The 17951-nt window shown below is 46.9% G+C and overlaps 1 protein-coding gene across 2 annotated transcripts in view; it reads left to right on the top strand.

Moving 5' to 3' along the window:
• Positions 1-17951, top strand: part of tsnare1 (T-SNARE Domain Containing 1) — an 842640-nt gene that overhangs the window by 702462 nt on the left and 122227 nt on the right. For both annotated transcript variants that reach the window (XM_078217021.1, XM_078217020.1), the window contains exons 9-10: positions 12508-12580; positions 17055-17137. In XM_078217021.1, coding sequence (XP_078073147.1) covers positions 12508-12580; positions 17055-17137 — 156 coding nt within the window. The remainder of the gene's footprint in view (positions 1-12507; positions 12581-17054; positions 17138-17951) is intronic.

Here is a 17951-nt window from a genome sequence, read left to right as displayed (position 1 = left end):
CGGAAGGGTAGGGGGTTATAGTTCAGTCGGGCAGCATGGTCGGTGCAGGCTTGGAAGGCCAAAGGGCCTCTTCCTGTGCTGTAATTTTCTTTGTTCTATGTTCTTTGTTTTATAATGTTCCGCTGAAGAGCTTTGGGGTGTTTCATTTGACGTTTCATTATGTTAAAGGTACAACATGAGTATCAGTTGTTACTGCTTTCAGGTTGCCATGGAGAAATGGAACTCTCTTCCAAATTCCTTTTCCCTTGGCACCTCTGTCTCCACGTACAATCTTCTCAAAGCTAGCACCTTCAACTATGTTGTCAATCACTTTGTATTGCATTTGTCCCATTTTCTCCTCCCTCTCCCACAACCTTTAAGTGCATTTTTGAGATGACCATGACATGAAAAGCACTTATTATTATAAATTATTTTCAGGCATGAATAATTCCTGAAAAAGCAGGCTTTCTTTGGCAATCGGTGGGAGAAAAGTAGGTAATAATTATTTCATTAACCTTATGGGAATTATCTTTGTTCATGTGATGAAAAGCACTTTGGGTAGAATTTTTCCACAATCGAACTAAGGGCCTGATTTTACCAAAACTTCGTGCCCGTTTTCGGGCGTGAAATTGCGATAAAGTTGGGCGACGGGCCTTTAACGCGATCTGCACCTGAATCTGAGCAGATCACGGCTTTACCGACACCTGATTTGGGTGCGGGTCCGGCCCGTGCCCGAATTGGGCGGCCCGACGATTTAAATGCATTTGCATGCATTTAAATTGACTTAATGAACCGCACGCCCAACTCTACCGCCAAATCCCACTTTACCGTCTTCTGGCCCAATCCGCGTCCGCGCTGTTACCGACCTGCAAAATAAAAGTCTGAAGTCGCCGCTGCAGCCTCCGAAGAGCGGGATCAGAGACTGCAACGGCTCTCTGACCCAGGTCATCCTCTGGTCAGGGCGGGAGGGGGTGGGAGGAGGAGAGGGGGTGTGACGTCTCATCCTCTGTGGGAGTGGGGGGGGGGGGGGGGGGGGGTGGGAGGGAGAGGGGGTGTGACCGATCATCCCCTGGGGGGGAGTGGAGGGAGGGGAGGGTGTGTGACGTCTCATCCTCTGGGGGGTGGGGGGGGTGGGAGGAGAGGGGGTGTGACGTCTCATCCTCAGCCATCGCTCCCGCTCTCTTTCCCCTGCAGGGAAGAGTAATCTGTGGCTGGTAGTGTACCAGTGATGGTGTATCCCTTTACAGGCCCTGCTTGGTCCTTTTCCAGTGTCTCCTCTTGGACTTGTACTGATCTTGTAGCTGGCTTTCATGTGGATCCACTGTGGAATCGGCCAGTTCTGCTTCATCACCTTAGCGAGGAATCGCTTCATCCTGAACGTTTTGTGGGATGGGATGGCCACACGTCCACTCCGGCAAGAGGGATCGGCCACAGACGGGCAGCGGAACCCCCCCGACCAGAGGATGATACGTCACACCCCCCCGCCCCCCATCTTCCCCCCCTCCCCCAGAGGATGAGACGTCACACTCCCTCCCCTCCCACCGCCCCCCAGAGGATGAGACGTCACACCCCCTCTCCCCCCCCATTCCCCCCCCCCCCCAAAGAGGATGAGACGTCACACCCCCTCTCCTCCCCCACCCCCAGGGGATGATCGGTCACACCCCCTCCCCCCCCCCCCCCCCGCCCCGACCAGAGGATGATCTGGGTCCCGCCCCCCCTCCTCCTCCCACCCCCCTCCTCCTCCCACCCCCCTCCTCCTCCCACCCCTCCCCCTCCCCCGACCAGAGGATGATCGTCAGAGAGCCGCTCTCTCCGCTTTCTGCTTTTTCTTTCTTTCGTGCCCGGGCGCGCTCTGTCAGATTTTTTTCGAACTGCGCATGCGCAGTTCAGAGCTCCGATCGGTCTGCCAGCGCTAAGCCCCGCCCACAGCGCGGATCAGGCCGGAGCCGGCAAAACGCATATGAGCGCACTGGAAAGAGGATTCCAGGCTCAGATCTATTTGACGCCTGGATTCGGCACTCAGACTCAAAATGGTAAAATTACCCCCTAAGTGTCATTCTCAGTGTGAAAACCATGCAAATCCAGCAGGTCCCTTTGACGCAATCTGGACTGGAATCGTTAGACACTTGGGGGAGAAACAAATTCCCATGTGAAGAACGCCACACCTGTGGCTGATTTGCCCACCACTGGGTCATCTGAGCAAATAAATTATTTAAAGGGGCCTTCAGTATAATTCCTCACAGTCAAACCCAGAGGAGAGCAGTTCAGGAACCAGCTCCATTGTTGACAGAGGGGGCTATGATACAAATGTTGGATGCCATGGAGAGCAAAAGGCTACAATCTACCTGCAGGCAGGCTGAAGACCTTCCAGTAAAGTCACAACTCCCACATGGGAGACGGTGACCACACTGGGGAGTGCCAGCATTGCTCAAAGGAGGAAGAGGCATAAGAAAATGATGACCTCCTTGGTGCTGCCAGGGTAAGTGCTTCTTGTCTTCTCTCACTACTCTCCCATTCACACATCCCTCACCATACCACCTGGACCCCACCACTTGACCTCCCACACATTTCCTCATCTCCCCTCAGACTCCTCTCCTCATCATTCATCTCCGCTCACGTGCAGCGCCCACACATGCCAGGCATCATCGCCATCTGACCCAGCATAAGGCCTGCAGGAGAAGCTGGTTTACAACCACTGCCAGAGAGCAAGGACAGGCAGTGGAATGGTGGATTCTCACTCCGTACGAGGAAAGAACACTGGAGCTTACAGTGGAGGAGCAGCAGTGAGGGCCGCGTGGATAGAGAGGTGGGCGAGGGAAGGAATAGTGAGGAGCCTCTGCACTTTCATCCTTCTCCCTCAAACTCGTGGGTTCTGTCCCTCCTGGACCTTTCCCCTTGCCAGGCATTAATGTCATGTCCCTCCCCTCACAGCCGGGGAGCCTGGTCCCTCCGCAAGCAAGGATCCTGCACTAAGCCAGTACACAATTTCTGAGAGAGATGTCTGGCACATCTCACGTTAGACTTGCGCCACCTCCAATCCCTCCATATGATGATGTCACTTCAATGCATGTGTTTTCCTCACACTGACAAGACTCAGTAATGATACAGGGAATCCTCTCATCGCACGCCAACCCCCGAGACAGCATCAGGAGAGATAAGTGACGCCGCGCATCATCGCTCTGAAACAACCCAAGCCACAGGGAGTCTGCGAGCTGCCATCAACTAGACAGGAATCAGACATTCACAATATTTAATGTCACAGCCCTTCCCTCACTGCAAGTCAACATCACCCCCTGCACTGAATGGGTAACTGGCATCTCCAGCTCCCTCAGTTGCTGGTCCTCACAAGTCCACCCTCCCAGGACACAGTGGAGGGGCACCCAGGCATTCTCTGTCCTCCCTAATTCTGGTCCTCTTGGGACCATGTCACGATGGGGGAATCTCTAGCTTTCGTGCCCATATGCACACTGGCACCCCATGGCCACCTTCCTCCGCCTCCTCTGGAGGGTCAACTTCATTGTCCTCCTCATTTGTGGAAATGTCCTGCATTTCCAGATCCTCCTCCAGCAAGCTCCTAACCCCGTTGCAGGACCGTGTTGTGGAGGGCACATCACCACAATGTGGGAGACCCTCTGGAAGTTAGATTGGAGGCTCCACCAGACCTGTCCAGGCAGTGGAAATGCATCAACGGTCTGGGATCTGGGATTGGCCAAGAATAAAGCTGTTATGGACTCTCCCCAGGAATTGGGCACAAGCCTGCATTATACGCCTGATGCGCTTGCAGACCAGTTGAACATTCAGGGAGTGGAACCATTTACTGTTAATGGAAGGCAAACCCTGTGCCATGGGGAATGATTGGCACATGAGCGCAATCAATTGCCCCCTGCACTTGTGGTCGACCTGTGATCTGCCCGAACTCCGCAGATCATCATCTTGGCTCATCTAGTCCAGGTCAAAATGAATGCAGTACTTGCCCTCGTAAAGAACCCACCCGTGATCTTGTGGATGTACTTATGTGTGAATGCCTGTGAAATTCCACAAAGATCCCCGGTGGAGCCCTGGGAGGAGCCAGTTGTATCCAAGTTTGGTAACTTTTACAGCCACAGGCAGCAAGTGTCCTCCCGCACCACGTGGCACCAAGTCTTGGACGATATGGCAAGGGTGCCTCACTGTCTCCCTCATCGGCCACAGGTCTCCGGAGGCACATGGTGTCAGTCTGCTCGATAAAGGAGAGCCTACGACAGTACACTCTCACGTGTCTGTGTCACCTCCAAATGCCCTCACCGGCTAGTGCAGCCTCCGGCCACTGATCACGGCCTACTGCCCCTGGTCCTTGGTGATACTCCAGAATTAGTGTAGCCGCATGTTGATACTGGACTCTTTTCTCCTTCTTTGATGTAATGAGAATAACAGCAAGCTCCACTGGCATCATCACTATATCTAAAATAAACCTGCGAGGGAATAAAGAGAGAGGGATTTGCTTCCCCCGAATGGCACCTTACCATACCCTGACCCACTGACCATCTTTATCTGGGAGCAGCCAAGAAACATCACCGACAGTGCTGACGCACTCACTGATATCAAATTCCCATCCCTTATCCAAAACAGGGTGGTTCCTGGAATTAGCCCTCACCCACTCTGACTCTCAGATGGACTTCAACTGAGGGGTGCCTTCTTCCCCGAGTGCATGGGACCACTGGAAGCTCTTTCAGGAGGGACTTTATTGTCAGACCTTGGTCGTAGACATTTGCACAGTGAAGTTGGCACTGGGAAGGGTGGGAAACCCAAGGAGCCATACAGCAGGAGCTGGGGATCCTGGGGAGATGTGTCTCTGAGGCATGAGATCTGCCAGTCTTCTCACTGAAAGCTGAGGCTCAGCCTTTGGACATGGCACTGTGGGGAGATGCTAGTGCAATGGGTTAACAGTGTCACAAGCATAAATCTCAGCTTACTAACTGGGCGTAATTGGTTCCTCCTTCAGGGCTACACAATGTTAATAGGCCCGCTGGTTAATCAAATGGCAGCTAGGACATCATGGCACCAGGTTCCCATTTTTAAAAAGCAGTAGTAATTTGCACTAGTGCGACATGGGTGGGAAGATACACCGGGACTGGAAGTTACATTGTGACACAGGCCAATGACATTCTAATTCATGCTAATCAGGCTTGCACCCTTACTGGAACCTGATTGTGTCATCGGAGGGAGGCAGGGAAGACCACAAACCAAAATCTCCAGTGCAAATCCCGTTTTTGGCCTCTCGTGGGATTTAGCGGCCATTATGGGACTTACGCCCAGGGCTAACACAGCCACAGAATCATGGTCTTTGTTCAGTTACTTTCCTTCAGGTATCCACCATTCAGATATACTGCTATTGTAATGATGGATTCAGTTGAATGTGCTTCTGTGGAAAAAGGATCATCATGTTATTATGAGATATAACCTAATCACAGTGGCACAGTGGTTAGCACTGCTGTCTCACAGTGCCAGGAACCCGGGTTCCTTTCCCGGCTTGGGTCACTGTCTGTGTGGAGTCTGCACATTCTCCTCATGTCTACGTGGGTTTCCTCCAAGTGCTCCGGTTTCCTCCCATAGTCCGAAAGACGTGCTGGTTAGGTACATTGGTCATGTTAAATTGTCCCTCAGTGTACCCAAACAGGCACCAAAATGTGGCGACTAGGGGATTTTCACAGTAACTTCATTGCAGTGTTAATGTAAGCCTACTTGACGAGAATAAATCAACTTTAAAACTTTAATCAGAGACGGACTTATAATATTGAAAGAAAACCTTTTCGGTTGCTCCTATTATCTAATGACTGCACTGACTTGGAATTAGAAATTAGACAGAAGTAACATTATCCACATGTCAGATCTAATGAAGATACAATCGTTATAATCATCTTGTGTGCAGAACAGCCCGCTCCAAAGAGTGCCCACCTTGATGGGCTGGAATACACTCAGGTTTCAGCCTCACTCATGTTACGTTGAATTCATGAATTAAAATGCCACCCTACTTAGCATGGAACAACTGCCAATTATACGAAGCCCAGGTCTGCCCAAAGCTCAGAAACCATTCCTACATATAGCAAGCAATCTTAAACCACTTCCCTTAAATTCTTGATAGTGGCACTTTATCATCTGCATTTTAAAAGCTTTGACAACATTTTTAGTAGTGTTTGTGTCTGTTAAGCACTGAAAATTGGGCTTCTACTCAAACCTAAAGGTTGGATGTTGGTATTTCCAAATGTCAAGTCTTCTAAATGTATGTTTTATTAGTCCCTTGCTTTAAAGTTACTTTAGATTGATGTTCCTGAATAGGCAAGCGGCCAATCTTTCAAGCAGACTCTTGGATCGAGGTCTCACAACTTCACGTTATATATATTGAAGTGTGTGAGGAACATTTAATTTTGTCATGATATATTTTCACATGTGTTGCACTGCAAGACATCTTTCATATCTTTTTCAATTGGTTGTTGGTAGGTAAAACAGGCAAGGAACCTCTGAAGTAAGTGGCAAGGGTTGTTGGGGGGGTGGGGGGGTGCATTAGAGACTGGGTTAATGTGTTGTCAGAGATCATAGTGGGTGTACAGGAGTAAGTTTGGACCTTGAAGAAGCACTCCTGATCCCCCTAGCTACACAAGCACTGCTGTAAGTGCACCTAACCCATGGATCTGGCCCATGTCACCTCATTTTAACTGACGGGATTCCCGAATCTCTGGAAATACAACTATAATATCTTGCAAAGACTGGCAATCACCAAGTAGATCAACGAATGAAGGTTTATTAAGGTAAGTAACGATGTACAGAGAGTGAGGTAAAATTACAATACTCCAGACTCCTAACTGGCAAGGAAATCCCACACTCAGCCCTAGGATTCGAGCGCTCTGACCCGCTTGGCTGAATGGGCCACATGACCCTCTGAGAACCCACCCCTTAACGGTGCACGTTACTATACCAGCCATCCTAATTGAAAGATTTTTAAAAACTTATATAATGGAGGCACATAACATCCTTAAAAGATTTAACCCCCAATCGATTTCAGTTCAAACTGCAAGTGGGTAGATTGGAGTTGAGTTTGAAATTTTAAAAATGTTTCCCGACCCAAGCTCATTCTTGGAATTACAATTATCCTACCGGGGTTTAAATTCATTTTAATTATCCATGATGTGGAGATGCCAGCGTTGGACTGGGGTTGGCATGGTAAGAAGTCTCACAATGCCAGGTTAAAGTCCAATAGGTTTATTTGGAGTTATGAGCTTTCAGAGCGCTGCTCCTTCATCAGGTGAGCACCTGATGAAGGAGCAGCGCTCCAAAAGCTCATGATTCCACATAAACCTGTTGGACTTTAACCTGGTGTTGTGAGACATTTTAATTATCCAATCTTAATAGATTCAATACCAATTTACAGTTGCATCGCTTGGCCATGTATAATTCATGACTAAAAACACATCAATCTAATTTTTCTATCTTCATTATATTGGGTGAATGATTTTTGAAGAAGTGTGAATTCAGCTATTCTTCTTTTTCAGTTTTTAACTGATTTTTAATATTTTGATGTAATGTATTGTATCAAAGTGTCAGCTTGTGCTCTACAGATTGGTTGCAGATTGCTAAAGTCTAAATTGTAAGAAAATAGTCTTTTGTGATTTTTATTAAATTCAGTATCAAATTAGGGTGTGCTGCATTTCCCTCCTTTTTCATGATTAATGGGTTCCCAAACTCAAACAGTCACCATAACTGAATTGGCCATCGACTGCATAGAATCTCTGCTTCAGCTAGCTTCACTGATGAACTGCCTATTTCACTTCTGTAAGAAAACAACAGAGAGCAAGTTCCTTGCACGTTCAACTTGGGAAAGCCTCCCAAGTCACTCCACACTGATGTATTCAGACAAAAATGGATGTTGATCTTACCAGGGATCAAGAAGGATGACCAACAGCCTGGTCAAAAAGATAGGTTGTAAGGGTGTAAGGTCCAAATTCTCTGCCATGAGGACAGGCAGAGGTGACAGAGGGGTCTGGGGAGAGAATTTGAACCATGGCATCCAGACAGCAGAAGGCAAGGTGAGGTGGTGCAAAGGGAGGGTGGTGGACCCAATAGGTTTGGCCTGAGGAATGATGTGATCTTGGGTGTGTTGTAGTATAAAGGCAGAGAATCCCTATAGTGCATAAGGAGGCCATTTAGCCCATCGAGTCTGCATCGACCAACATCCCACCCAAGGCCTATCCCCGTAACCCCATTTACACTGCTAGCCCCCCTGACATTTACCATGGCCAAGCAACCTAACCCGCACATCTTTGGACTGTGGGTGGAAACCAGAGTACCCGGAGGAAAGCCATGCAGACACAGGGAGAATGGTCAAACTCCACACAGACAGTGACCAGGGCTGGGAATTGAACCTGGGTCCCTGGCACTGTGAGGCAGCACTGCTAACCACTACGCCACCATGCTGCCCTTGGAGGATGTTGCGGCGATATGGAGGAACAAAAATCATGAAGGGATTGAAACATGTTGATGACAATTGTAAATTGGAGTTGGGAGACAAGGTAGATCAGGAGGGGCAGTATTGACAGATGGAATTTAATTCCCCCAACTCAACCACCCCCCGCTCTCCCCACTTCCCAGAATCAGGAGCTAGAGAGCATTTAATCAGCCAGGAGGGTGTGGAGTGAGGACCTGCTTCCATCCCGTCTTCGTCTATTTAAGTCTGTGGCTGGAAGGTTCATGAACAACCGTACAACCTTACCACCTAAAAGCTAATTGAGGCCCATAGGTGAGCAATTATACCCACTTAAGGGCCTCATCCTGACACAGGTTGTTGAACCAATGGTAGAGAGAAGAATCGTGACTTTAAAAGACTTAGAAAGTTTACAGTGGGGAGGGTTTCCTCATTCAAAGGCACTCACCGTTTGATCAAGGGACCCAGCGTCAGGAAGGGGTGGTGGTGGGGTTGGGGGGGATGGGGGGTGAGGGGGAATGGGGGGTGGGGGATGGGTGGGTGGGGGGAATGGAAATGAGTGCCAACCTCTAGACCTTTTTCCTGATACCCCTTGCAGCCAGCGATCCCTCCCGTAACTCCCATCTCCCTATCACTCACCTGTTGCCTTTGGCCCTCCGCAATCATAGTGGGTGCATCGGATTGGCCCGCAGCTCTTGGGAGGTGGCGTTTCTACCCTTGGGGACCTAAATCTAGTGGAAGGGCTGCCACGAGCCAGTTATGGGAGGCGGGAGGTGGTGGGGGGGGGGGGGGGGGGTGGTGGTGGCGGTAGAGGGCTTTCCAAATGCAGGCCTCATACAAACTCTCCAGTGCAGTCGCTTACATTAAATTCCACCTGATGTTGAGCACTATTTAGTGCAGAATAGATTGATTACTGGGAATAGAACTTCAGGCAAGCTGAAATGTACAGACATTGGAAGATGTGAGCTTGGTAAGCAGTAGAATGATTGAGTGTTGAGGTGGAAAGCATGGATTTTTAAGCAACAGATGAGCTGAGCAGTGGGAAGGTGGGTGGGGCTGGTAGAGGGTGGGTTAGGAGGGTGTAATGTTACCGCACTTACAGCCGGCTGTCTTTGCGATAGAGGGTTTTTGAAGACCTCCTGATGACAGTAGTTTAGGAAAAATGAAAAAAGTACCTGAGGAAGAATTAAAAATGTCAGAGGCATGGCACCAGGAGGGGGATGTTGTGTGGTCATCAGTTTAGTAGGAATGGCATCAAGGCAGCTGAACATGGGTCCCTTTACTGAGATGAGCTGATTGGAGAGGAATTTGGGAGTAAAAGATGTTGGCTGAGGTGTGGGGTTGAGGAAGCTGGGGCAGGCTTGAATCAGCAGGAAGAGGGGAATGGGGGAAATGGCAGAAACAGCTAAATGGGTGGTCTCAATATTTTCATTCATTCATGGGATGTGGGCATCGCTGGCTGGACCGGCATTTGTTGCCCATCCCTAATTTCCCTTGAGTAGCCCTTGCTTAGGGTATAATGGCACTTAAGAGTCAACCACATTGCTGTGGGTCTGGAGTCAAATATAGGCCAGACCAGTTAAGCACACAGATTTCCTTCCTTAAAGGGCATTAGGGAACCAGATGGGTTTTCACAACAGTCAACAGTCGTCATTAGACTTTGAATTCCAGATTTTTATGGAATTCAAATTTTACCAACTGCCGCTGTCGCCAGAGCATTGCGAGGTCACATACCAACCGAGTCAAGAACAGTTTCTTCCCAGCTGCTGACGGACTTTTGAATGGACCTACCTTTTATTAAGCTGATCTTTCTCTACACCCTAGCTATGACTGTAACATTACATTCTGTACTCTTTCCTTTCCTTCTCCCCTTTGTACGGTACGAACGGTGTGGTTTGTCTGTTTAGCGCGCAAGAAACAATACTTTTCATTGTATACTAATACATGTGGCAATAATAAATCAAATCACCTCATAATGAATTGTGAATGAATTGAGGAAGAGCTTTTTCCAAGGCTGGACACAGAAAGAAACGGCATTGAAAAAGAGTGCAGCACATGGCTGCTGCAGAGCATAAGGAAGTAGTCGGAGGAAGCCTTTATCATGAAGGTCATGGGTGTTGAGAGCCCATATGAGAGAAGGCGAGGGAGAGGTTGTTTCCTTGAATCTGGGTGGGAAAGTTTATGTGGAGAATGTAATTTAGCAATTTGGAAGATAATGCTTAATGTAGCTGAAAGTTATAAATAATCAGCAAATGTTGGAAGGAATGTCAGCATAGCATTGTTGTAAGTGTGCTTGTGTGAGCTATTTCATTCTAGACTTCATTGCATGAATTTTATCCATGTCTGCCAGGTGAGAATGTTACATGTAGTGAGGTTAAAATGATGCTTGTGTACGCACTACATTTGCTTCCAACCATTCAAGCCTTTATAATTGGTGATTTTTTTCTCCTTCAGGACAGTTGTCCACCTCAGGCAAGAGGTGCTGAACTGAAATCTAAAAGTTATTCACTGATGATATGTTACTCAGACCCATTCAGACCTTGTAGGCAACAGCTGCTCCCTCCTTGTTCTTATTTCCTCATCTCGGACTTCCAGGGAGACATCTGAGAAGAGGTGTTCAGAATTCAATTCCTTATCTCGGGAAAATACTTAGAAACATAGAAAACATAGAAACATAGAAAAACTACAGCACAAACAGGCCCTTCGGCCCACAAGTTGTGCCGAACACATCCTTACCTTCTAGACCTACCTATAACCCTCCATCCTATTAAGCTCCATGTACTCATCCAGGAGTCTCTTAAAAGACCCCATTGAGTTCGCCTCCACCACCACTGACGGCAGCCGATTCCACTCGCCCACCACCCTCTGTGTGAAAAACTTACCCCTGACATCTCCCCTGTACCTACCCCCACAGCAACCTAAACCTGTGTCCTCTCGTAGCAGACATTTACACCCTGGGAAAAAGCCTCTGTGAGTCCACCCGATCTATGCCTCTCAACATCTTATAGACCTCTATTAGGTCTCCTCTCATCCTTCGTCTCTCCAAGGAGAAAAGACCGAGCTCCCTCAGCCTTTCCACAATGAATGAAGCAGAAATGCAGTTCAAAGATGTGTCCCTTTTTGAAGTCACACCAGTTGCCTGAATTGGCGCAAGACCAGAGGCCAACCCATGAAAAGAGTCCCACGAGTTAAAATATCCTGGGCGTGATGCTTCATCACGGCTTTCCCACACTGCTGCCTCCCAGCGCCGGGGACCCGGGTTCGATTCCCGGCTTGGGTCTGTGCAGAGCCTGCACGTTCTCCCCATGTCTGTGTGGGTTTCCTCCAGGTGCTCCGGTTTCTCCCCACAGTCTGAAAGATGTGCTGGTTAGGTGCATTGGCCGTGCTAAATTCTCCCTCAGTGTACCCGAACAGGAGCCGGAGTATGGCGACGAGGGGATTTTCACAGTAACTTCATTGCAGTGTTGATATAAAACCACTTGTGACACTAATAACTAAATAAACTTTAAAACTACCCCTGCCCATTGCCTTGAGGAGAAATTGCTCCTCCCAAAGGGTTGTGAATCTGTGGAATTTGTTACCCCAAAGTGCGATGGATGCTGAGACAGTGAGTAAGTTTAAGGAGGAGTTAAACAGATATTTAATTGGTAAAGGGTTGAAGTGTTATGTGGCGAAGGCAGGAAAATGGGGATGAGGAGCATATCAGCCATGATCAAATGGCGGAGCAGACTCGATGGGCCGAATGGTCTAATTCTGCTCCTATACCTTATGAACTCGTGAACAAGTATAATTTGCATACATTTTAAAATTGAGCATTTGCTCTCAAGTATATCTTTACGAACCATTTACAAGTCGAAAATGAGAAGTTGCTTTTGAGATCTTTATACGTGTAGACTGTTCTGACCTTTTTGATTTTCATTCAATGTACAAAGGAAGAACATTGAAATAATACTTTCCCGGATTACATTTCGAAACTGTGCTGAGTCCCATGTATGTCAGCTGTGGTTTATACTGGAGGAGTTATCTTTCATTTCACACACTGATTTAATGATTTTCTTCAATTTGTCCAACAGGCAGATATGCTTGATGTGAATCAGATTATCAAGGACCTAGCGTTACTGGTACATGAACAGGGCGATAACATTGGTGAGTATTAGCTACGGTTTGAGCAAAATTATTCCTGACTCCCACCCAGTTTTAATTTAAGCAGAAGCATATTTCCTCTCGCCCCAGTGTTGCAACACACAGGTTGTGTTTCACACACAGGATCATACTGCGCACACAGAGGGTCTTCAGCCCATCATGGACCCAGACAGCACATGCAGAGGCCTTCAGCCCATCATGGAACCATACTGCACACGCAGGGATAAAAGAAAAAACTCTGCAGATACTGGAATCGGAAACAAAAACAGAAAATGGAAAATCTCAGCACGTCTGACAGCATCTGTGGAGAGAGTATCGACCAACGTTTCAAATCTGGATGATCCTTCGTCAGCAATTCGACAGAGACCCTTCATCCCATCATGCCTGTGCTAACTCCTTGAAAGTTCCACCCCTATGGTCTTTCCCACAGACCTGCAATTGTTGATGTCATTTGCTAGCACACATACGCTTGCCTTTCAAGCAATGTAATCCTGATCATAACAGCTTGCTGCATAAATCCTTCTCTTCATCTCCGTCTGGTTCTTTTGCCAGTTATCTTTTTTTAAAAAATTCCATGAGGGCTTAATGTGCGCCTTTACCACAGGTGGTAATCTGGCTCACCCATCTGTTGTGCAGCCTGCCTGATTTTCAACCCATTAGATTCTCCGAAGGTTGGGAAATCTGCTCCATCAGATTACCAGGCGGTTACTAAAGGTGAAAATGATGCCTTACATCCTCCCTCCTCCTCTTGTGGGAAGAACCATGATCACAGATACTGCGTCATTTTGAAAAAAGGCCACACACCACCTCATACAACCAGAGGATTCAATTAGCCCCACCCTGAGGAGTCATAAAATTCCAACAGAAATCAAATGTTTGGAAGAGAATTAGATTTAATTGTGCAGTTGGGTGGGTTTTATTTCTTGATTACACTGCTGTGTTTGATTGCGACGAATGTGATTTCTTGGGAGTTGACTCACTTCATTATCTATTCATCCCTTGTACGATGGCTATTGAGTTTCAAAAATTAAACACTTAAAAATTACACATTTAATAGCATGGCCCAAATGGGCTTCGATCTTCTTGGTTTTTAACACTGATAACATCTTGCAGCTAAACCATGTCAAAAGAAACAAAGCTGGTATTTCAAAACAACGATGAATATTTGTTGATTAAATTGTGAAAGAACAAAAGCGGTGAACAGGCACAAGCCCGTGGCCTGAATTTCGCTCAAGTTGGGCGCACGTGATTGGCACGCCTGGAGGCGGCCAGTGTCCACTTCTACCCGCGAATGAAGGAATGACCCAATTTCACACTGGCTTACACAGATATGTAGTGAGGATGTTCTTAATGACATAAGCTGCTTGTCCCTCAGAAGCACCATCCCTGGGATGTGCTGTTGACCCTGAGGACCCCCCGCCCACTTGACATCCAAAGACGAACCACCAAACCTCATCCGTGTTACATCTGCTCTCTGCACCAAGCACCAGTGCAGATGTAGACGCTTTGTGGGGGTTATAGCATGTTGGCTTATTTTGGAGTGCACTGAGGGCACATCACACCCACTGGAGGAGCTGGCGGATGCAGAAGGGCACCAGTAATCGGAGGAGTGCTGAAGACCAGGATCGTTCTGACTCTGAGGCAGATAACAAGCCTCTGGAGTCATCCATCAGGAGCCAGATGGTCAGCGGAATGTGTGGGATGGTCTGAGTGTCTGCGTATCCCCTTGCCTGTGCCAAATGTGTTCAGAGCGCAGCAGATCATGATGATAAGCAACACATGCTCTGGAGGATATTGCAGAAATCCCCTGGAACGGTCTAGGCAGCAGAACCTTATCTTTAGTAGTCCTACTGTCCTCTCTTGTTGGGTCATGACACCGATCGTACCTCTCTTCCCTCTCTGTCCTCGGGTGCCAGAGTGACAACATGAGCCACCTTTTCACTGATACTTTTTGTCACTCAGCAGCCAACCATCCAGCTGAGCTGGACCCACAAACAGCCTTGGCACCTGTGAGTGTTGCAGTATGTATGCATCACGGGGAGTTGCTACAGTAACTCGCACATACCTACTGAATCTGGATCCTGTGGTTGCATACCATCTGAATGTTCATGGCATGATAACCCTTCCTATACATAAAGGCACCCAGCTGACCCACTGGTGCCTTGATGGCCACATGGGTGCAATCTATGGCACCCTGGATGTGGGGGAACCCAGCAATGGCTGTGAAGCCTCCGGCTCACTCAGCCTAGCTGGTTTGATCCATCCAGTGATGGATGAAGATGTGGACCTGTCTGTAATTGACAGCATGTCAATTACAAGCTTGATGCAACAATGGACAGATGATTGGGACAGTCCACACAGATCCCCCTCTGAGCACTGGAAATATATGGATAATTGAGGGCAACCCTGACCTTCCCGGCCAGTGGCATTTTTCTCCGGAAACAGGTCTAGACTGATAGATTTATGTCAGCTCGGGCTATCAAAGGACATGGAGCAGAGTCTGTGCTGGAAGGAGGTACATATCCGTTAACTGAATGGTGGAAGGAGCTGGAGGTACTGTTTGACCCATTCATGTTCCTATATTCCAGTCCCAGCCTGAACTAACACCAAAGACACACAGCCAACTGCACATACTGTCCATCAAAGATTAACTTTAAGCAGATGAGACAAGATAAAGAGCAACTAGATAATTTTGTTTATCTCATGCTTGAAGGGAAGTATAGTGCCGAGGACAAATGCTATCCATGGTGACTAATTGCACATTCATATCCAATTAGGGATTTTATTTTTTAAAAGCATTTCCTTTTGAATAAATCCATTTGCATGATTATTTTATGGAATGCAGAATCCCTTCAGTTCAGTAAACAAGCATAAATGACATGTTGGGATGCCATAAAGCCAAGAGCCAGCGGCTTGAAGTGCATCCATTCTTTGTGGCACATTTTTGAAAACATCTACTTTCTTCAGCTCTTTCAAATCACAGAAAGCATAGTGACGCCAGTGAATAGAAGAACATGATCAGTGGGCTTAGTCATCCCATTCTTGGCTTATTCAATAAGATAAGTACAGGTTGAGGCCAATGCAATTAAGTGTTTTTAAAGTATATAGTTCTCATCGTGAAGGTGAAGGAGATTGGACATTTCCATTTTGGAAAATCAGCATACGTTCAGGTACCTCATAAGCTGCTCACCAAAGTTCTTTTTACTCCACCAAACCATATCGTGGGGGTTACCATTGACCAGAAACTGAACTGAACTAATCATATAAATACTGTGGCTACCAGAGCAGGTCAAAGGCTAGGAATCCTGCCATGATTAACTCACCTCCTGACTCCCCAAAACCTATCCACCATCTACAAGGCACAACTCTCCACTTGCCGGGGTCAGTGCAGCTCCAACAACACTCGAGGAGCTTGACATCGTCCAGGACAAAGCAGCCCGCTTGATTGCTACCCCTTCCACAAACATTCAATTATTCGACCACTGACGAACAGTGGTAATTGTGTGATACCATCTACAAGATGCACTGTAGGAATTCACCAAAGTTCCTTGAGCAGCACCATCTAAACTCACTCCCACTACCATTTAGATAGACAAGAGCAGCAGATACCTGGGAATGCCACCATCTGAAGATTTCCCTCCAAGTCACTCACCATCCTGATTTGGAAATATATCATCATTCCTTCACTGTTGCTGGGAATTCCCTCCCTAACAGCCCTGTTAGTGTACCTATACCTCAGGGCCTGCAGCGGTTTAAGAAGGCAGTTCACCAGCACCTTTTCACGAGCAACTAGGGATGGGCAAAAAATGCTGGCCTAGCCGCCGACTGCCACTTCCCATAAATGAATTTTAAAAATGCATTTGTCACCCCTACTAGAGGGAATAATTGACACCCTCGGGGAGACATTCAAATCACATCTAGCCAAGAATTGAAAAATTGGAGAAAGGAGGGGGTCACCTTGATCCCCCTTATTAATACCAAGGCAATATTCAATGACTGAGCAGCCTGCCTGCCTTTCAGGCAAGGCCCTCTACGTCCTAACAATGACTGCATAAAATGTAGCCTCCTTTCCCTCAGTGGGTCTTTTGGTGATGTCCTTAAAGTTACTGGGTCATTGACTAGTGGGAGTATTTACCTCCGCAAATGTCTTCATAATTTTGGACACATTCATAAGTTCTTCATTTAACCTTCTTAGGTCTACTGAAAAGAATCTCAATTTGTCAAACTTCTCCTCATAGTGAAAGCTTTTAATTCCTTGTGAATCTTTTCCTCATCGCCTGTGGTTGTTGAATGTTTAATTTACTCCTGATAAAGTAAAGCAGCGGGTGAAGAAATTTCTGGGACTCAACAACATGTCTTCACCTATCCCATTTATTACAGCGCAATTTCATTGAGGTTATAGTCTTTCAACTCGAGGCAATGTAATGATGTGGCTATTTCGAACCACATTGATATTGTTTTCACCTTTAATTTACAGATAGCATTGAGGCCAACATTGAACGGGCGGCTTCAAATGTTGACGCAGCTAATGATCAGCTCGCAAAAGCAAATCAGCACCAGGTAAGTCCGTATTTAAATCTTGCCAAAAGACTTTTCTGACTCTGAAGTGGGATGATCTGAGCTCCTTTTTTCAAAAATATTTCCTCTTTGGGTTTTGGGGGTGGACCTCAACTCAAGATATCTTAAGCAGAGGGGGGAGGGCCCTGAGCCCGATAGAAAATTAGACAAAGCATTGTAATCAGGCCATGACATTAAACAGGCAAAGAGAAAATAAACGTATTATTGTGTGTCTGAATACATCCAACCATCTACAAACGTATGGCCTTGACGCCAATCTCAACGTACTTTTAATATCGTCAATAATGTCATGATGTGGAGATGCCGGCGTTGGACTGGGGTGGGCACAGTAAGAAGTCTCACAACACCAGGTTAAAGTCAACAGTTTTATTTGGAATCACGAACTTTCAGAGCGCCGCTCCTTCATCAGGTGAGTCAATAATGTCGATAGCAGTAATACAAGAGGTGACTTCTGCATCAATAACTTCGAATAAAACTAAGGATTCTTCTGAACAAAGGTAATCCCAGCATTCATATTGGGATGAAGAAAATAGATGCTATCGAGTTGACCGTCCTTTATACATTTACCAATTTCTCTTTCCATTAACTAAAAAAGGAAATTAGGCACAATGTGTAATCAGTGGCCAACTTAACATCATGCATTTTTCCAAATTTAAAATATCACATATCTGCCCTCTAACATTTCAATTCCTGTTCTCCTTATTGTTTTATAATGTTATATTCCCTTCTATCAAAACTAGGGGTAATAAATTTCCTTGTGTTTGCAAACAATCTATAAGAATTCAGTGGAAAGACC

The sequence above is a fragment of the Mustelus asterias genome, chromosome 7 (assembly GCF_964213995.1).
Source record: "Mustelus asterias chromosome 7, sMusAst1.hap1.1, whole genome shotgun sequence".
Classification (NCBI taxonomy): Eukaryota; Metazoa; Chordata; class Chondrichthyes; order Carcharhiniformes; family Triakidae; genus Mustelus; species Mustelus asterias.
This window is presented reverse-complemented; position numbering and strand designations above follow the sequence as displayed.